The sequence below is a fragment of the Haliotis asinina genome, chromosome 12 (genome assembly GCF_037392515.1).
Source record: "Haliotis asinina isolate JCU_RB_2024 chromosome 12, JCU_Hal_asi_v2, whole genome shotgun sequence".
NCBI lineage: Eukaryota > Metazoa > Mollusca > Gastropoda > Lepetellida > Haliotidae > Haliotis > Haliotis asinina.
This window is the reverse complement of record NC_090291.1, coordinates 32,611,561-32,632,465: the sequence shown is the minus strand read 5'-3', so window position 1 is coordinate 32,632,465 and position 20,905 is coordinate 32,611,561. Positions and strand designations below refer to the sequence as shown.

Below are 20,905 nucleotides of genomic sequence, written 5' to 3'. Positions count from 1 at the left end.
ATTTGCTTTTTTCATTTTATGCATTTATTTGTCTGCTATATCCCCAAAACACATTTCTTTGAGTGGGGTGGATATAAATCTCTCTGAATATTCTTGTTCCTTGTTTTTCTCTCCTGAACTGCTTCACTGAAACTGACTTATCATGAATATCATGGCTAATAATCCTGAACACAGATACATCTGCACATGAAACATGGAAACCACTCTAAACAAGTCTGTTGAAGAAACTGCAAGTTCATTTCGTTGAGCTTTCAAAGAAGACAAAGTGTCCTGTAAAGTACTCACTCACTCACTCACTCACTCACTCAGCAAAGGTATCCTCTCAGTATGCTTTGAGTCAGCTGGGATCACTTTACAGCATGGAGGACCATCTTGTCAAATGATTAATGGCCAAGATCTCTTTCAAGCCAGATATGTTTTGCTTATATACAATGCCCGGAGGACGTAAATAAGGAATGTGCTGGTCAGAAATCTGACATGTGATTCAGCCAATCAGATCTCAACATATTCAAGCAATTTACCCTCATTTCTTTCAAAAGGAATCCTAAGAAACTAAGAAATAGCTTCATGGGTATGCTATCTTACTCAGCAAAGAGAGGGTATATAAAATATACACAAGATAATGGTGTAGCTTATATTACTTACATTTGGAACCAGATATTCAAAAACAGTTTCTGGTTTGTATGATTCACTCGCTGGTACAGTGACTTTAGTTTAGAGGAGATGACATGATTGCTTAGGTCCACTTATGGATGAGATATATCATATGAAAGTAAAAGGTTGATTGTAATGAGAATTGGCCATTGTTTGAATTCTGCAGAGATCCCTCCATCCATTATGAAGGAGTGAGTCAGTTTGGTTTAACGCCACTTTTAGCAATATTCCAGCAATAAAACTGGAGGAGACACCTGAAACAGGCTTCACACATTGTACCCATATGGAGAATTGTACACTTTAACCACTAGGCTTCACCATCATGATGAAGGACAATTAATCCGGAGACATATTGTAAACACCTGGTCCTAGATTCATCTGATTACTATCCATGATCTGACACCACAGCAAAGCTCCTACACTCCCTCGTGTGACCACTGTCCTGTCATGTCAGAATATTCAGGATATGGTACAGTCTTCAACTTAGTCGCCTCTTACGACAAGCATGGGGTGCTGGGGACCTATTCTGTCCCGGCATCCCCACGGGAGTCCTGTTCTCTGTGCCCACAATGTGATCCTGTGGTGCTGCTATCGGAGGAAGCCCACAGTCTTCCTTCTGGGGCCTTGCTTCTCCTCTTCCTCTAGGACCTTCATCAGACTACTGTTCAGGGCCTGGCCAATCTTCTTCCCTGTCTGCAAGTAACCATGGTAACAGTTAGCTTCAATTAACACAGGCAGCAATACATAAACAGTGGAAGCTGTCAAAATCAGCATCTGTCCAATCCAGAAAGTTGTCAACACCAGCATAAAGGCTCAGTCCCCACTGTGGCTTGTACATTTATCATCAGCTCTACAAACTGGCATGTTGTCTTAACTGAATTTTTTCTTCAGTCCTGATGAGTGCCGGTATAGACAGCTTCCACTGTATATAAACATCCTTAAACCCTTGCAAGATATGATCTTCTCTACCATTCAATTTGCCTCTGAAATAAATTACAAATTTGTTCCTTTCACACTTGCAAATATTTTTAATCAATTCCGAAAGGCTGAGTTGTATCAAGCACAGATGTGTCTAACAATTAAAATATAATAGCCATTCTAGACACAATAAATTAATTGTTTCAAATGGATTCCTCAAAAATGAAACTTTCTGAAGCATCTATCAACACATTAAGGGGAGACAATTCTCTTTGTAGCCTGAACAGTCTTAGATCAGTCTCTGAAAATCATGTTTATTTCTTTGACTGTTGTACATCACTCCTCTCAGTGATATTCCAGCTATATGACAGCTGTCAAAACACAGTAGAACCTGTCTAAACTGGCACTCATTGGAAATGAAGAAATAATCCAGTTTAAACAATGTGCCGGATTGTAGAACTGATGATAAATGTACAAGTCATGAATGGGACTGAGATTTATGCAAATGTTGCTGGATTGGACAGGCGCTGGTTTTGACACCTTCCACCATAATCAATTTGTTACCAGACAATGCATCATAAGCATTGATCTACATTATTGGGATGCATGTAAATACATATTTTTCAAATCTGAATAACTATAGTGTGCAGGTAAAGTTTTTGAAAAACCATACCTCCATCATATCAAACACACTCTCAGGGTCAAGACTGCCACACCCTTCTTTCTTCAGTGCTGTGATTGTGCCCTTCTCTGTGACTCCCATCAGCAGTCTACAATACAGAGCATCCACATCGTTGTGTGAGAAGTGACATAAGGAGGATGAATTCAGTTTTGTTAGAACTGCAACAACTATGTCACGATGTTCAAGACATATATCTGCTTGTCCCAAAACAAGTAAAAGCACTGATATTCATGAAAAAGATTGATTTTTTCTCAGTTAGTGGTATTATCTGCATCAAGTCTAAATGGCTGTGCCAGCCATGTTGAAAAACAGATATAACACTCTTAAAGATTATAGGCTTGGATAAATGGGTAAAACTAAACCTTCAGATGAGAAAATTTTTATGAGGACTGTTCCCAGACAAACACATGTGACACACTATTTAATCTTAAATGGATTGGACAAGTTAAAATCAATCTGATGTCAAAGTGAGTGATGCAGCTTGGGTTTGATGCCTATTGATGTGTGGAAAGAAAAAGATGAGGATACATACAGGCAATGCTGAAATGTGTTCAGGTAAACAGTATTTCCTTACCTGGCAAGAGTGCAGGCCTCCTCCTTCTGACTGGCATCAACCACATGATAGTGGCCGATCTAGAACCGTGAAATATTCACATTGGGTAAATGAACATAGAAACAGTACTAATATATTCACTCAATGTAATGACATGCAATGCCACATACAAGTTACATTCGAGCAACAAATAGGTCATTATCAACTGATTTAGAAATAATCATGGATCAGTTGAAAAAAGTATATGAATAAATACCCCCCCCCCCCCCCCCCCCCCAAGTTTCAGTTTTCAATATAATAGTAGTGTAACATCAGTATCATGGCTGCCCGGTGTAAAGGAAGTGAGCCAGTGAGTGAGTTTAGTTTTACTGAGCTTTTAGCAATATTCCAGCAATATCACAGTGGGGCACACCAGAAATGGGCTCCACACATTGTACCCATGTAAAAATCAAACCAAGGTCTTCTGTAAGAGAAGCAATACTTTAAGCACTGGTGTACCCCACTGCCAACATGGCTGCCCCTAGTCAGGCAAATAACTGATTAAAGGCATGAGAACGATCTGGAACATTCATGAATATCATTCACGGAATATCATGATGCTCAATCCAACATTCAGACATTGCTACTACTCAGAGTTCATAGTGTTTGGCTGTGAAGTGTTGGTTTGTTGTTTTAAAAACCAAGCTGCATTTTGTAAATGGTGGCTTGTAACTGATTTAGTGTGAACCAAACAATAAATGATCTTGGGTTTGGAATTCACCATTGACCAGAATGCCTGATCTGAGTGAGTGAGTGAGTGAGTGAGTGAGTGAGTGAGTGAGTGAGTGAGTGAGTGAGTGAGTGAGTGAGAGTGAGTGAGTGAATGAATGTAGCTTTACGCCGCACTCAGCAATATTCCAGCTGTATGACGGCGGTCTGTAAATAATCAAGTCTGGACCACACAATCCAGTGATCAACATGAGCATCGATCTGCACAATTGGGAACCGCTGACACGTGTCAACCAAGTCACCGAGCCTCACCACCCAATTCCGTTAGTCGCCTCTTACACAAAGCACAGTTGCCTTTTATGGCAAGCATGGGTTGCTGAAGGCTTATTCTACCCCGGGACCTTCACGGGTCACACGGATAGAGAATCTTGACAGATTTACATGAGTGCCAAAACATATTCTAATCCAAAACTTTTGATGTCAATATCTCTTATATTCCATAATACACTGAACTGTATATTAAACAACTGAAAAAAAATCCCCACAATTTCACTCATTTCATAAATTTTGAGCCAAGTTGCCATTATTTTTATTCCATTCATAAGTTGAGAAAAATATCTTTATTTTGAGTTGGTGTGTTCAACACATGTTTAAAAAACGCATCTTTCTTTGTCCCTACCTTGTTCAGTGTCACTACACAGGGTGCTGTACTGACATCGAGCCGTTTCACATCATATGGGTCATCCGATATCTCCAGTTCCATCTCACCCCCTTCTTCCTGACTGACGGTCACACTTGGAATTCTGAATTAATAAAATTGTCAAATCTCAAATACAAATATAGTTACTTTGAATATTCATGCTACAGCTGAAAGGACTCCATGTGAGTGTGGTATTGAAGGTCTTTTAGTAATGCTACAGCAATTTAGTAATGCCTTTATAATCTAGTTTTCCATCCTTAAATATTATGTTCAAAGTGCAGACAATGGAGAAGACTTCAGAGGAAAACTTGGCAAAGGAAATCGGTCTTCAAAAAATGTTCTAAAGACAGAACAAGTTAGGACACATGCAGAGATAAGCATCCACATCCTTTTCATGTTTACATCTGGGGGTTAATTGACTGCAGCAATGGATTAAGTGTCCAGGAATGTTTTCCTCTAGCTTCAAGAACAGGGGCTCCTTTCATGAAGCCATCTTTACTAAGGTTAACGTTAAGTCCCATCCTTTAACATTGCTCTAAAGTTATCTATGCCTAAGGTAACCTTAGTGCAGTGGTAAAGAATGGGATTTAAGGCTAACCTTAGTTAAGGTTGCTTTGTTAAAGGAGCCCCATATGTTTAAACACAGATCTGTGTGTTTCAATATAGAGTTACAGCAGGTCACCACAGCAACTTGGGGTCATTTGAGAGTGGCAGAGGAGTCTGAAGATGATCTGTGGTTGGATTTGGCAGTCAGTTCAGTTTGCTTTTAGAGAACATGGGATAAGATAGCAAGCTTCATTACTTACACACATTAGTCACATCTGAGGACATATAAACATCCAGTCTGAGCAGGTCTGTTTACCAAGGTGGTGTCATAACTATTTGTTTCAAATATTTTTATGAACATTTCTGATGAACATCAAGCATGCAACTATTACATTCAACAAACTCTAGTCTTCATGGATAACTTTCATCACTTCTTAATATTGCTAAATCCTTCATTTGATGCTGAAACAAGAGACAATGCCAGAAGGAATTCTACCTTTACACAATGCTAAAATCAAAATTTATTCCTTTGAGTTGTCAGATTTTATGAGTGCTTCATCAAGCTTACAGTAGTCGGCCATAAGCAAGTCATCATTAGTGAAATTTCCATAGACTTATGATAAGTAACTGTTGCAAGAATAACTTTCATAATTAAGTAGCAAACAATTCACTTTCATATTTTGCAAACATCTGTGAAATCATCTTCTGCTATGTGTACAGAAATCATGTTTCCATTGATTAGTTATTGAAGAACATGAGAACATCTTCATTCTACCATGTTTACTCTCTCCCATAGCCAGGCATGTTAAACCTCATTGATATGTCATATATATGTTGTTCCAATATGCAGATTTTTTAATAATTATTGGAAACTCAAATGGAAATTAAGTGTAGGTAGCTGAAATGATTTCTCAGCTGGTAGATAAGTATTAAAAGCAACTCCACCAAAACTACACGAATGATGCTAATGACAATTATTCTTGCAAGAGTTACCTAACATGTAAGTCTATGGGAATTTGTCACATGATCACTCACCTACAGCTAGCTACTGTACTGAGTTTGGCCCATGACCAGTGAAATAACTTTGTCTTGTCATGATCTGATTACCGTGTATTGAACAAAGCAGCTTTAACAGCGATGGATGCAGCATCGAACAGATTGCCTCCACATTCCAACAACTGAAAAATTAATGTATAGTGTAAATAGCAGTTGGCATTGGGATTCAAAGATGTCAAATCTGATTTGCATTTCTGTTACTATTCATTAAGAAGACATATTTTAAATATTCCATCACTATTCTGTCATGTGATAACTAGGGAGTGAGTTTTGTTTTACGCCACACAATGCAATAATCCAGAAAACAAAACCTGGCTTACAGATTCTCTATAAGTGGATGCTCACCAGAATATCTACAAATAAGACCCAGCACTGTTGCTTGGGGATAACACACAGAGACTGTAGGTCTAGACAGCTGGAACAGTCATAGGCTCGGGACAACATGGTGCTGATTTCAGTTGCCAACTCCTCCCCTCCTCGCCCCTCAAACTGAGGGGTAGCATTCGCTGAGCTGGAAAAAAAACAATGATCCCTTGCGTCAACAGAGATAACATTGTGACAAAAACAACAACTTTCAACAATATCAATACCTGGTGCTATGATTAAATGCTAGAATCCATGACAACAGGCGTGGTGGTGAAAAACTAAAAACAGAATGAGGGCTAATCATTGATTTGAAACCTCTTAGTGTAGAAAAACATGGAATCTATCAATGACAAGATGAGCGAGTGAGCAACATTTTATGCCTCATTTAGCAATATTGCTTTCAAGATGACTGGGTTTTTTTGTTGTTTAATGCTGCAATGTTTCAAATATATGATGGCAATCTGTAGATAATCGAATCTGGACCAGAAAATTCAGTGAATGACAATGACATCATGCACGACTCGGATATAAAGTCATATAACAACCAAGTCAGTGACCCTGACCCTGTTATTCGCTTCTTGCAACAAACATGGGTTGCAGAAGACTAATTCTAACTGGGATATTTCAAGATGAAATGGATAATAAAAAGACACCCAGCCTGTTCAGTCACTGCCCGTCAGTGTCAGGGTTCTATCAATGACAAACTCACAAGGTGAAATGTACATTAATTACTAAGATAAGCAGACTGTTTCTTCACAGGAAACAGATGATCATACTTATTTCTGCTATGACATATTTCTGACAACCATCATGGTATATAATAGGAATGGTATATCCGTATATAGCAATACACTTTTCAAATGATACGCATCGCAATATCCTTTCTGAGAACCAGTATATTGGGAAAAGAACATATGAAGACTTTGTGATTATCTTTATGACTTAAATCAAAATCTACACAGACTGCCATTCACGACAAATGTTTCCTTCATTATTCAGTGACAAAATGGCATACTGTCATACTATAAATTGCACAAAATGGAAACAGAAACCCTTAATATGCAACCTCACTTTGAGATCGCTGTTATTAGAAGCCTGATATATATGGTAGGGACTTATATTATACTGTAGTCAATAGGGCTGACATGCACTGTTTGTGTCACTCACTGTCAAACACCCAAGTTCCCACTATATCACAATATGGGTATCTGAATCGCAGTATATTGCAATACAATTTACTTTCGAAACACAGCCCTAGTATATAAGCAAAGTATTCACCAGTCTACAAAGAACTCGAGACGGCCTCTGTCTGTCTTCTCAGGAGTGGGAGCACTTAGTTCTGCCTTCACACCTACCAGGACATCTGTGTTTGCCTAGGTTGGAAAACATGTGAACAGGTTTTAACTTGTGTTTGTGTGTGGCCCTGTAATTGTAAAATGGAGCTCAGGTCATAAATCAGATGAAGTTAAGCAGCCTTGCCTTACTGCCCCACAAAATTTGTAATCTACCCAGGCACGTTTGAAACAGTGAGTGAGCCAGTAAGTTTAGTTTCACGCCGCACTCAGCAATATTCCAGCTATAGGGCGGCAGTCTGTAAATGATCGAGTCTGGACCATACAATTCTGTGATCAACAGTATAAGCATCAATATGCACAATTGGGACCCAATGACATGTCAGTGAGTCTGACCACCCTATCCATAGTTGCCTTTTATGGCAAGCATGGGTTGCTGAAGGCCTATTCTACCCAAGACCTACACAGAATGTATATGTATTGTGGTGGAGAATGGTCCAGTGCACAGCGTCCCACATTGGCTGAAGTTAAGCATTGTTGGTCACAGAGAGTTGTTGGATGGGTGACCATGTTTGGCAGCTTGACAACCAGAGATTCTATTACTTCAGCCTTTCCCCACTACAAAGCAAATGTGGTACATGTGGTGTCACCTTAGGCAAGAGAGTTTATTCAATATTGCCTCTGTTCATACAGTGAAGAATGTCATCACAGAAATGTTATGAGGAAATTTTTCTTCGATGCAACTTGCATATGTGGCAAACATCATAAAGATGGATACTAGATGATCTATACCCACAGATTCTAACCCTTCCTGGTTCATATCTAAAGTTGTCATGTCTGTAACTATTCTGGAGCATTCATATCTGTTTTGGTTGATTCAGAATAAGTTGACTTTAACACAAATTTGGATGTGCCATAACCATTTTCTTCAAGACCAAAACTGGATTGCATTAATTTGAATAGACTGTATGTTTACATTTTATTTAACACCTATGTCAGTAATTTGATAGCAATTTATTTGTATAACAGTTATTCATTGCACATTTTAAGCTTTCATGGTGTTGTGACAATGAATGACTACGAACTATATTTTTAACAGTCACAGGCTAAAATGTTTTGTCATTAACACTGCACCACACTTTCAGCACTCACTGATGTTGGCATAGACAGCCCACCTTACTTGTGGTCTGACAGGTACTGGGCCTTAGCACATGCAGTCCATGCAAGTGTTGCAGAGGTAGGTCATACGACTGCTCTCTATGAAAGCTACATGTGTCAGGTTCCCAGCACACACCATGCCAGGCACCAACTATAGCATGTTGTTGTGGTCCACAGGTTTATCATTCTTCTAATACAAAACACATCAAGCGGAATCAACTGTCTGTAGTTCCTGTGACATAACATTAGGATGAGAAAGAGAGAGAGAGAGAGAGAGGGAGGGAGGAAATGGACTGTAACATATATGTAACTTCAATTCACATTGCATGAAGTTAAGATGACAAAAATCAATTCAAATCATGTGAATCATATAAATCAATGGAGAAAGATTCCCGTCTCAATTTCGTCTGTTTTTTTCTTACTAATACCCATTATCGTCCCTGCACATATTTTCCTTTAGTGCGAATTCAATTCTTTTTATCCTGATGTTTATGGACAAGCATGTACAGGTTGCCCAACACGTCAGTACATGTCTACTTATACTCTTGGCCATGGGTATGGATTGTTCAGTTCACACCATTTTCAATATGTAAAGGACATTCCACTGACCAGTCTCACTCTGGCTGAACCTGTTGTGTTTGAAACTACATCAGTTTCAATTTCCATGTGACGATAGTCCTCACAACTTCTCCCATCCTCACGCAGATTGTCCTGCAAACAAACGTAACAAATTTCAATATACAGAATATCCATGATGTGACATCACATGACACGACATGGAACAATAGCAATGACTTTATGTTTATTGTGGCAGAGCAGACCTATGATAACAAGAGACATGTCAGTTGAAGGATAATATCTTGTACAATAAATATTGACCGAATTATCCTACTAGTAAGAGTTCCTCCCGTACCCCCTGCCTGAAATGTATTCCATTTATTAGGATTATTTCGGGGATTTAGGGTAGATTTCATGTTAAGTTTTAGGATTAGGTTTATGGTTTAGATTCCGTGTTTACGTTTGGGCTTTTCATCAAAACCACAGGCCTATATTCTTCGTCATAGATAGTTCATCTAGCTAAACGTCGTGTTCCCGCACACGACGTTTGGCTAGCTGAACTACGTCATGGAATGATTAAAAAGAACTAACGGGGTTACGGACGGAAATCTTTTAAGCAGATACTGCTGATGCTTCAATTGCAAATAAAAAATGTGACTCGTACTACATTCAGCCGTAATCCCAACTAAGTTGAGCAGTGAGCTGCAGAGTGCTAGATGATAGATCTACACTAAAATTCGATGTTAAACAAATATGAAGCCTACCAATTACCGTAGTCGGGTATTTAGATTATGTGCACATACTTGGATTCCATGGAGAATAAAGGTCTTCTCTGCTTCACTTAGTTGAACGTCAACCATGTTCTTCTCTATAAATTTATATTATTTCGTTTTTCAAAACAATCACCTGCCATGTGCATCTCAAACCCGGAAGTCTCTTAACGTCAGCACGTTTTGTTTACACGTCATCAATATTTGTGTAAATGGCGGCTTCCAGGATTGCGATGCTTACCTGTTTCTAGGCAGGAGTTGTCATTCTGAATATGCCGTCCGATCTTTGATGCCATTCTATTGAAGCATTTATTTCAGTTCCGGTTATAAATTATGTAAGTAAGATAATCAGATCTCTCGCTGTTTTTCTTATCTGAACTATCTCTCCCTTTCGCTTCCCCGCAGCTCATCCTGTTTTTGCAAAAGGTAGTCGAGTGCGTAAGGTGAAATATATATCCGTGTAATACTCTAAGTAATGTTTCTCAACTCTGTTTTCCAGAATATAGAAATGCGAAAGCCGCAATGTCACCATTTGTAATAGCATTGTCAAAAGTACTCATAAAGACCGTCCATGGGAGTACTGCACTTTACCGGGTGCACTTTTCCAGATTACCGCAATAAGAGCTTCCTAAAGATAGGAAAGGGTACCAGACCCTAGCCCCAGGGATTGGGAAAGGCAGGGGCTATGGGCCATTTTGCACATAAGAATGAAAAATTTCGAAGTTTACTATTGATACAAGGGCAGTGGCCCGTTCGAAATTCAGGAAATGGCTAATAATCATGAAAATGGCCCATTGTCAAAGTTCTCTTTCCCAATCCCTGTAACCCAAAGAAAAACCCTTACCCCAAACGCTAAGGATCATAAAGGGTCCTTATCCCTAACACCAAACCCAAACCCTAAGGATCGTAAAGGGTACCTAAAGGGTGCCCCAAACTCTAACCCTTTGGATTGTTGAAAGGTGTTGACCGGCTGGTGCTGTGCCAGGTAAACTGCATTCTAGCCCCATCCGTTACTAAATAATAGAGAAAAAAGAAATATTTAGCAACACAGATTCTGCCGCAGATTCAGTTAATTCCCATTTATGGGATCACAAACCAGTGCACTGAACGGTTCCATGTCTGGTTATTATACCATCTACAAGGCTACATATAGCCAGGTTGACAGTACTCAAATGCATATCATCCAAATGTAATTGTATTATTAACCCATTCATGAAAGTATCATACACAGGTCCATTCTCTGCTTATAGCAATATACATTGATAGACTGGACTGGTGATCACAATGACCATCCCTGTGACCAACTTGAAAAGTCTGCACCACAACATTTTGTAGGTGGCATGTTACAACACAAGCAGGCAGTTTTCTTTTTTAAAAATCTGTCTGATTGAAACTCATAAACTTCAAATCTGACGAGCTAACCGACTGTCCACACTGTTAAACCTTGTGCAGATTTATATTTAGTGCTAATAGGAAAGGAGTAATTGGTATTGGACACTTATGGAGGCAACAACAGAGCACATGATTCTCTTGCATGAACAAAATTTCAACCCAGTCAGAGGGCTGCGCAGCTGTAGAATTCATGTTCATTTCTGGGTGAAAATTGTCAAAACCTGAAATCGGAGCAATTGTTGTGAAAATATTTATGTGTTGACAGTATACTGTTACTTAGTTACAAAACCAAGACTAGTTTTTACTGGTTGTCAATATGTATTTTATTGATGGACAATAGGATTTCACATGACATAGGGTATAACAGAACAATTTCACTCTTGGAAGAGAGAGGGGTGTCAGTATAATATTACTTACAATATTATTGTCACTTCAGCCATAACCACACTTCCAAGGAAGAAATCATTGTTGTTTCATGCAGACGCCTTTTGGTCATCAATCAGATACACTACAACTAGTAAGTAGTTTTGAGTTTTAAACTTTGTAGGGGTTGAGCCATCCAATTTACTATGTACTACAGGCTTCCACAACGCTCGCTTTGTACACACAAACATAACCCCATTTAGCATTAACTGCAGGGGTCGGTGGAAATCTGTGTATGGTGACATGTCACCCAACCCTTGGGAGCAAAATGACGAGCTTGTTACACGCTATATATACAACTAACAGAAAATCCTTCCACACATTATATCACTTCTGTTACGCTGCAATGCTCTGGCAACAGAGTTATGTAGCCTGTTAGTGGTTTTGTTGATGGGCGATAGTGAATCAGATGACTTCTTGGCATAAATTGCTTGGTATTAATTAACCACAAGTTTCTTTAGATTGAATTTGGTGTTCCTCTTAAGGCTAGCCACATCACTTTCATGTATATTGGTACCCATGAAGGTGCTGGTTAGAATATTTGCCTTCAGTAACCCATGTTTGTCATATAAAGTGACTAACAGGATGAGGTGGTCAGGCTCACTGTCTTGGTTGACACATGTCATCGGTTCCCAATTGCGCAGATCGATGCTCATGTTGTTGATCGCTGGATTGTCTGGTCCAGACTTGATTATTTATAAACTGCCGCCATATAGCTGGAATATATTGCTGAGTGCAGCATAAAACTAAACTCACTCACTCACTCACTCACTCACTAGTATCTCTCTTGCCATGTAGTGAATGCAGACGAATATTGCTAACTGGCAGGCAGTTTCCCTCACAAACCTGAAGAGTTCCACAAACACATGCAAACTGCACAACACACATTATACCTGAATAAGGTCTTGATGTTAGATAGGACTCCATGACTAGGAGGCTACAACTGGATCAACACAATCTTGTAACATGACTGTATCAAGTGATATAGGCTATATATAATAATATATCCCCCTGAAATGGAACATAATGCTGACAGTAATGATAAAGATTCTACTTAAAGACAATCACTAGTACTGAATCCCACAGTTTCTTACCTCATTCTTGATATAGGTGCCCATTTGCTGTCTAGACATACCACTGGATACAGTAATTTTGGATGTGTTTAACTTAGACTATGTCTCTTAGACTGACAGTACAATTTGGCTTGACAGACAAGATAAGTGTTTGCATGACCTGCTTCAAACTCGCAAGGTCTGCACATTTTGTGAGTCCTTCCTTAGAACCTGTTAACAATGAGGAATAAGTTGACAAGATGAAAGCGATTGTAGTGCACAAAGATATTTCTTTTAACAGTGGAAGTGAGGAGAACTTTTTGGAAAATTAACCCTGATCATTTCGAAAACTGTACCCAAATGTCAGACATCCTTTCAGTATTATCACTCTATGGATACTTCCAACATCAATGCTTTTGCCAAACATCTAACATCATCACTTCAGGGATTCTTCCCAGATCATCACCTTAGGTATACTTACCACAGCATCCCTTTATTCTTCTTCAGCAGGGGAGGTGGGGTAGTATAGTGTTTAAAGCGTTAGCTCGTCATGTAGATGACCTGGGTTTGATTCCCGACATGGTTACAATTTGTGAAGCCCATTTCTGCTGTCCCCCATCGTGATATTGCTGGAATATTTTAAAAGTGACATAAAACTAAACTCACTCTCTCACTCCTTTTTTGGCCATCTTGAGTCATTTCAGAAGTATTGTCACCATGTATATATTTTTTGCTTTGTGATGTGATAAAAACTGTTTATAGTGTTTATTGTGAGAAAACGTTGCCATGGCAGAATTAAAAGTTTAGATCATTTTTATATTTCTTTATTCCTCTTGATGATATAAAAATACATACCTAAGACAGAATAGTTCATACGTATCCCGTCATACAGCCAAATACAGTTAATGTCTACAGCAATTACAGTTTATACCCACATTAGATATATAACAGCTGAAACAGCTGCAGCTGTGTCTGCTACTGATGCTACGGAATACACTTCAACTTCTGTTGTACTGCCACCATGGTTGCACTCACTAGGGAAATTGTGACTCGTAACATTGATGTCAACCAAATCCAGAGTATGCTATATAAGACTTGTCTGTTGACAGCTAAGCTAAAAGCTTTCAGTGTTGTAGGGCCTTGTTTTAGGAACTCATTGATCTTGCTCCATGTACATAGACCTCTGAAAATCTGGGTGAGAAAGCGATAGAATTTGTCTTTAGCAACCCATGCTTGTCGTAAGGGGCAACAAACGGGATCAGGTGGTCAGACTCGCTGACTTGGTTGACACATGTCATTGTACTCACTCTGTGTAGATCGATGCTCATGATGTTGATCATTTGTTTGTTCAAGACTCAATTTATTTTTTCAAGACTGTTCTCTCATGCATGATAGAGAGGTGGGATATTTCTGACTGCGGCAAAAAAACAACAAAAAACAAACAATAACACCACCCCACCCTCCCAAAACACAAACCAAGTGCATGTTGACATGGAAACACACATCATATGAAACCAGGTTGCATGCTCATCCTATAAATTTTTGTGAGTTGATACATAGATGCATGTTGTAGGTTGCTGTGGCCTATTCTGAAATTCTCACTTGTACTGTTGGTCTTGAACTCTCCATATACGGGGACGTATCTGTCATTTATTAAGTGCGCTTTCGGTCTAACTGGGAAAAAATGATTATGTTCAGACATGGGATATTTTGAATGCTTATTTCGGAAACTCAGAGATATTTGGTCATTTCATTCCATGGAGTAACGTGAAAGTAAGCACCCAAAGGTCTTGTTTACTGGTCGTGGTGATAGTGAAATCTGTGAAATGCAAACCACGCAAACACAGAATTAGGTCGAGTTACACTGAACTAATAATTTTTTAATTCCAATTGGCATTTGTTGACATCTTTGAAGAAGAGTTGAAACATGTTTTCTTTCTAAAATTCCCATTAACTAAGTCTTTGAAGAACAACTATACATTTAGACAAAGAGAAGTTTTATCGACACTGAAATGTCACGCAATGTTCAGCGAGAAATGATGAGTAATTTGTGTAGTGGAGGCTCTTGTCAGTGGTGATATGTGTAACAAAACCAACAAGATTTTATTTTTGGAGATTACTGGATATGGTCAAGCACGTGGCCCCAGAGGGACTGAACTTTTTGGGACATTTTAAATTTTTGAGCAACAATGATGGCAGGCTATGAAACTCCCCCAAACCCCACATTTTTTTCAGCCTGACTACTGGGGTGGTTAGATGAAAAACCTGACCAAAACGTAACTGCTAGCTTATAATTTAGGTTTGACAAGCAATATAGTGAATTAATGATAATGTATTATGCTGAAATATGATGACTGTCCTCATATACATTCATATACAAGTCAGGCAATTTTATTGTGACCGTCAGGCAGGTGAAGTTCAGGATCTGGTAGGTTGTGTTGAAAATAACTTATTCTGGACAGTTGGGCAGGCAGGTATTTTGAACGCTGTTGTTGGTCTAGATCCCATCACTGATGTTAGTCATTATTCACAGACACTAGATATACCCCAGTGAAGGCTGTTTGTAAAGCTTTCTAACAAGACAGGGACATAGACAGTTTCGGTCAGTAAATCCCAAAAATAAACAACTTTCCACAAACCTACCTGATTTCCAGTTTTATTTGGTGTTGCAGTCTTCCTCCTGCTGCCATATGTAACTGTGAAACTTGTTGAAAATGTGTATGTAGAGATTCTAGGTTACAACTGGTCCCCAGCAGAATTATACTAGTCAGTAGTCATACAAATTGTCCGAATGGATTGTGAAGTTTCAGTGATTTGGCTTGTAATGAGTTCATCATCCTGTCAGAAATTTGTTACGTGATTCAGTGGATTGTCTGATCCGTACTTGGTTATTAAGAGACATCATGGTTATGATGGTGGAAAATTGCTGAGTATGGTGTAATCAACTAAAGCACCTCCCCCACCCCCCCAATATTAATGAACTCATAGAACCAAGCAAACAAGGCGTTTTCTTTGATATGTTTCATAATGGGGATTATTTTACCAGAATTTTAATGGTTTACTTGAAATGTAATATTAGGGATGACTATTTTTTATTTGTAAACATTCTGATGTCTATCATTGTCTATGATAAGCATGAGGACTTGTTACTATTAAATATTGGACATAGAATAACATATAACCTATTGTCTTGCTTTTAAATGTCACTCTGGATTGGCTCCACACTTTCTATCCAGCCTCATCGATATCTACCTGCCCACTAAATCTCTCAGATCAGAGAACAAACGACTGCATGTTGTCAGGACCAAATGATTTGACCATGGGACATTTTGTTATTCTGCTGCTACTGCCTGGAATAGCCTGCCCATTGAAACTAGACTCTGTCAACACTATTCTTCCTTTCGCTCTTCTCTCAAGACCTACTTCTACAGACTTGCCTATTCTAAGTGATTCCAATCACTATACTGTTTTCCTTCTTGAGCATGCATTGTGCATGGTCCTAAAAGGACTATTATCATGATTATTATTACTGTTATCTTGTTAGCTGAAATTATTGTAAAATAGAGAATCTTTCAGAAAGATTTTGCAGTGGGCCATTTTCATGGGTTCTCCTACATACCTAACCCCCCAAAAAATAAACACACACACAAAAAAAACTTTCTGATGTTTGCATTGACAATCAGTAATATCAATATTAACCAATCAGACACCTGGCTTTACTAGGGGTGAAACAGTACGCTCTTACCCCAGAACAGTATGTAGTGCGGTACAAGGCCTTTGGTTTGGTCTGTTTGAGTTTGGTAAATGGGATATGATTTGTTGATTTAATGTTGATAATTGAGCCAAAGAACCAAACTGTACGTTGTTTAATACCATTTGCAAAACTAAGCATCATCTTTGTTACAAATGAATGAACAAAACTGTCATTTTAACTGAAAATACCAATTTTTTTCATTGCATTACAGTGTACTGAACTGAAGGCAAAATACTGCAGTTCTGCTATTACCACAGTATATTGTTTCATCCCTACGCTTTACAGTGCTTCCCTCCCTTGCTTTCTTGCTTATATATACAGTGTATATATAATATTGCAACTTGATGATCTACTTTCTCATTTCCAAATTTTCAAATAATAATAATAATTTTCAATTGGCATATTTCACTTATACATTGTCAGCTATGTCATGTTTTAAAAGATACCCTGTTCTCTGTGCAGTACAACATATGCATGTCGTTTCATATCCATTGAATGTTGTACTACAGTAGGACCTGTTCCTCAAACACAGATACTGAATGCTGAGCCTTGAGAATCTGTATGCATGCTGCATGATTGGTCGGTGACTTGAATACAAGCAATGCATTCCACTTTGTCGTCTGAAGGTCCGAAACGGAGGTAATGTGATAGACATATCTGACAGCTGTTCTCACTGTTGTGATGAGGATACCTTTGTCATGTTAGTCTGTGTCGTGTCTGACATCTTGTATTGTATGATATAGAATTACGCATCAGGTTTGCAGTGATAGACACAGCAGGTACTACTACTACCTCTCGTACATACAGATACTGAAACAAACTTCAACACTGGCCTATGCAATCTCAATCAGTTGACAAGTCTAGATCTCTGAAGTTGCAGGATCTAAAATGACTGGACTCCTTTTCATCACATTTTATCATGTTTTACTTAAAGAAAACTGATGTTTTTTGAAAAAAATCATTTTCAAGAACTTTGTCGGGAACTTGTCTATTTGTCTGAGACTATTAATTATCAAGTTTATATTACTGAAGTTTCTGGGTCAAAAATGATGAAATTCTCTGGGCTTGTCATGTTTTATAATGTTTTACCATGTTTTACTGTGTTTTACATGTAGGATATAACATGACCTGTGGGCATTATTGAAAAGTAAGCCCTCTTGAAAGACGTCATGTTATGTCCAACTTATAAACTGACTGAAGATATACTTTAGATATAATTTCAATATTTGGTTTTCAGTGATGAAATCAAATGGGATGAGGCTGGCAGCTGACGCCTCGCCTTGCATGCACAATGCACTTGTTCTGCGTGCACTACCCATGCCCTGTATGTGTGATACTCGCACTACCCATCTTGCGAGGAACAGATGATTGATACCGACTCATTCTTTACAGCGATCCTTTGTAGCGTAGTGGATAAAACTGCCATGCTAGTATGCGATGAGTTGTGGGTTCGAAACAGGGTGTCAGTACTACATGTTGGAAACTGTCAATAATTTCATATTTCACAATCATATTCAGTGATGGCAAGACAAAGTGGTATCACTCTTCAAAACAAGTAATAATTCAAAGCTCTGAGGTAGAGGGATGTTATTAAGATAATGCCCGGTGCAGAGGGACATTATTACGATAATGCCCAGAGCAGAGGGACACTGTTGAGATAACTGCCCGAGAATAATCTGATTCTATCAGATTTGAGGGTTATTAGAAGAAGTGTCCATTAAGAACAGTAGAGTGACATCACTGTCATTTTAATATTATGTTTGATTTCCCTTTTTTTAACAGAACCTATAGTCCAATATGAGTGAGTGAGTGTGTTCAGTTTCATGCTGCTTTCATCAATATTCCAACAGTATTACATCGGGGGACACCAGAAATGGACTTCACACATTGTACCCACGTCTTAACCACTAGGCTACCTTGCTGTCCCAGTAGTCCGACAAGAGCTGCAGGCTAGTTGTACATGACAGGTGGCGTCTACACTTTGTGACATCATGGGTTCCTTGGCTGAATGGTGGATCCTCTCTTAACCCACTTATCTCAACAGTTTTTATATCCAGTCATGAATGATAAAACCTTTACTGTGTCTCCATGGTAACCGTCTGAAATATACAGCAATAATACAGGTACTCAAGGACGAAGACATCAGTCAGCACAATCTAAGCCTTCCGTGATGAAGTGACAATACTAATTGTCACACAACTGCAGTAGACAAGGTCACTAATGCTCTCAGTTATCAGAATATTAGGCAAGACCAAATTTATTTCTTGCTTTACAGATCCACTGGTCATATATTTTCATGAAATAATTAAAAAAAAAATCCCGCTAAAAACAAATCCTTATGTTGATATGCCCTAAATGAAATACTCTTGAAGTCAGTGTGAAACGTAAACCCACTCAACTTATTTTTAGTTGACATAAACATATCAAAAAATGAATATGGAAACTCATGTGAGTTTTTGCTTTGACTGGTGTTTTTTTCCCCCTCCTGTGTGTAGGTTTTCTAAGGACAAAAATCCGTAAAGCAAGAATTGAAATTGGTCTGACCTTAGGCTCATACCTCAATGGACCAATACAGGGTGATTTGCTATGGTCTCTGTAGTCTTTCTCACTGTCTCGAACTACATTACTTTCCCTATTGCCTAGCCTCTCTGCAATGCTGAAGCAATGAGGGAAGTTGAAATATCCCATGGATCTGAATCTTTGGTCTCCCTGGGGCTTCTTTTCAATTTAATATAAATGGGTTTGTTTGTTACTATCAAAATTATGTTATAAAATTATTATTTATATCTTCAGAGACTAAGCATTAGTTTATTGTCTGTATTGATTCACATCATTTTCCAATCTGACAGCTACGGTATTATTGAAATACTTGCCACATGAGTGAACAAACGTTAGCCATCTGTGAAAGCTAGACTGGCTTGTGACTGTAACTTAGGGTCAAGTTGCAGAGTTAGACCAACCAAATCCCATTTCAGTTGTCTCTTGGGGAGATTAGAATCCACGGAAATATTTTGCAGAGGTACAGATACAGAGATTCTTTTATGTTATGATGGCTATCAGCAGGGCTGCAACATTTTAGTTTGATTCATTGAATATCAAATCTAACACCTTAGTTTTGATTTTCGATAACCATTATCACTATGTTGATTCAATATTTGAAAACAATTTCTACACAGTCAGAACATAATTTTTACTCCAACTTGAGCAGTTTCGTGTGCTGAAATAAGGCGAAATGTGATTGTATGACCATGGGCTAGTTATAAAATGACAATTGTTGTTAGTGGACACTGCCAAGTTGACAATGGATTTCACAACAAAAAAGCTGACTCAGGGAGTTAAATCTCATTTGATGTTTTTACTTTGTGAAGAATAGAATCTAAAGTGATCAAATCGAGGGTCCAATTTTGAAAATTGAATTGAATCAAGGTCAGAATTGTTGCAGCCCCAGTTATCAGAAACCTTTGAACAGATGCTCATGGAAATCTGCAGCAGATAATTATTGTGTCCAGTCAATGAAGCCTTATTGTGTGCTGGCGATTAGGTGCCTGACTCTGAAGGTGTGGGTTCGAATCCCAGGTGGGACTCAACCTAAAAAGTACTAGAATTTGTACTTTACTATGAAAGTGTAATCCCAAATATGACATGTTACATTTGACCTCTTTCTAAATAGCATTGTGTAATGATAGCTTTCGGGCCGTGGGAGCTGTGCCAATTAACACTTACCAGAGGGGTACACAAAGTACTAAACTACCAGTTGTCCAACTTCAATTTTTGTGAAAGTCACAGTGGCTGAGCGGGCTAGGCGGCTGACTTTGTGTGCTGGCGATTAGGTGCCTGACTCTGGGGATGCGGGTTTGAATCCCGGATGGGACTCAACCCCAAAAGTACTAGAATTGGTGCTTTACTAAGAAAGCGTAATCCCAAATATGAGATATGTTACAGAGACAATTTTGCAAAAAAATACATTGTAAATATTATTTTACAAGTATATGATGGATACAGTGTTCATGAGTAATCATCCAAATGATTGTGTGATAATGCTTAAACAGAAATCATACATTGCTTTTGAACATACTGAGTTTACAATGCAGAAAGTCTAAAGTTAAAAGCAATGACAATGCTGTTCTCCTACGTAAGCATTAAGTCTATGATTCTTGACTGTATGCTTCAATTTGGTGATAGAGTGACTTTAAACATGGCTTCTGATAGACAACAGTTCAGAATATGAAAAGAGTGCTGTATCACATGAGCAGATGTGCTTGAAGGCTAATCTGTTCATTATTTGTAAGTGTGCCAGGAAATCACTGAGAATGCATTTAGATG

At 38.5% G+C, this 20,905-nt stretch overlaps 2 protein-coding genes across 3 annotated transcripts in view; one reads left to right on the top strand and one right to left on the bottom strand.

Annotated features, from left to right (window-relative positions):
• Position 1: 1 nt before the first annotated feature.
• LOC137259079 (exosome complex component RRP42-like) lies at positions 2 to 10,151 on the bottom strand. The gene is made up of 9 exons (XM_067796795.1): positions 9,995 to 10,151; positions 9,243 to 9,344; positions 7,462 to 7,556; positions 6,163 to 6,328; positions 5,869 to 5,939; positions 4,195 to 4,318; positions 2,829 to 2,887; positions 2,246 to 2,342; positions 2 to 1,347 (listed from the first exon to the last, which is right to left on the bottom strand). The coding sequence occupies exons 1-9, from the start codon at positions 10,049 to 10,051 to the stop codon at positions 1,243 to 1,245; spliced, it is 876 nt and encodes a 291-aa protein (XP_067652896.1). The 5' UTR covers positions 10,052 to 10,151; the 3' UTR covers positions 2 to 1,242.
• Positions 10,152 to 10,164: 13 nt separating this feature from the next.
• The window catches only part of LOC137259077 (palmitoyltransferase ZDHHC3-like), an 89,657-nt gene continuing 78,916 nt past the window's right edge, over positions 10,165 to 20,905 (top strand). Inside the window, exons 1-2 of one of the 2 annotated variants that reach the window (XM_067796791.1) lie at positions 10,165 to 10,296; positions 17,115 to 17,221. In XM_067796791.1, the coding sequence (XP_067652892.1) occupies positions 17,184 to 17,221 (38 nt within the window). In that variant the 5' untranslated portion in view covers positions 10,165 to 10,296; positions 17,115 to 17,183. The remainder of the gene's footprint in view (positions 10,297 to 17,114; positions 17,222 to 20,905) is intronic. The other variant, XM_067796792.1, reaches the window with a different exon arrangement.

Coding starts and splice junctions, on each gene's coding strand:
- LOC137259079 (XM_067796795.1), bottom strand. CDS start 10,051: ATGGTTGACGTTCAACTAAGTGAAGCAGAGAAGACCTTTATTCTCCAT. Junction 6,329..7,461: donor CTCGAGTTCTTTGTAGACTG/GTGAATACTTTG, acceptor TTTTTTTTCCAG/CTCAGCGAATGCTACCCCTC. Junction 4,319..5,868: donor GCTGCTTTGTTCAATACACG/GTAATCAGATCA, acceptor TTATTAATTCAG/AATTCCAAGTGTGACCGTCA.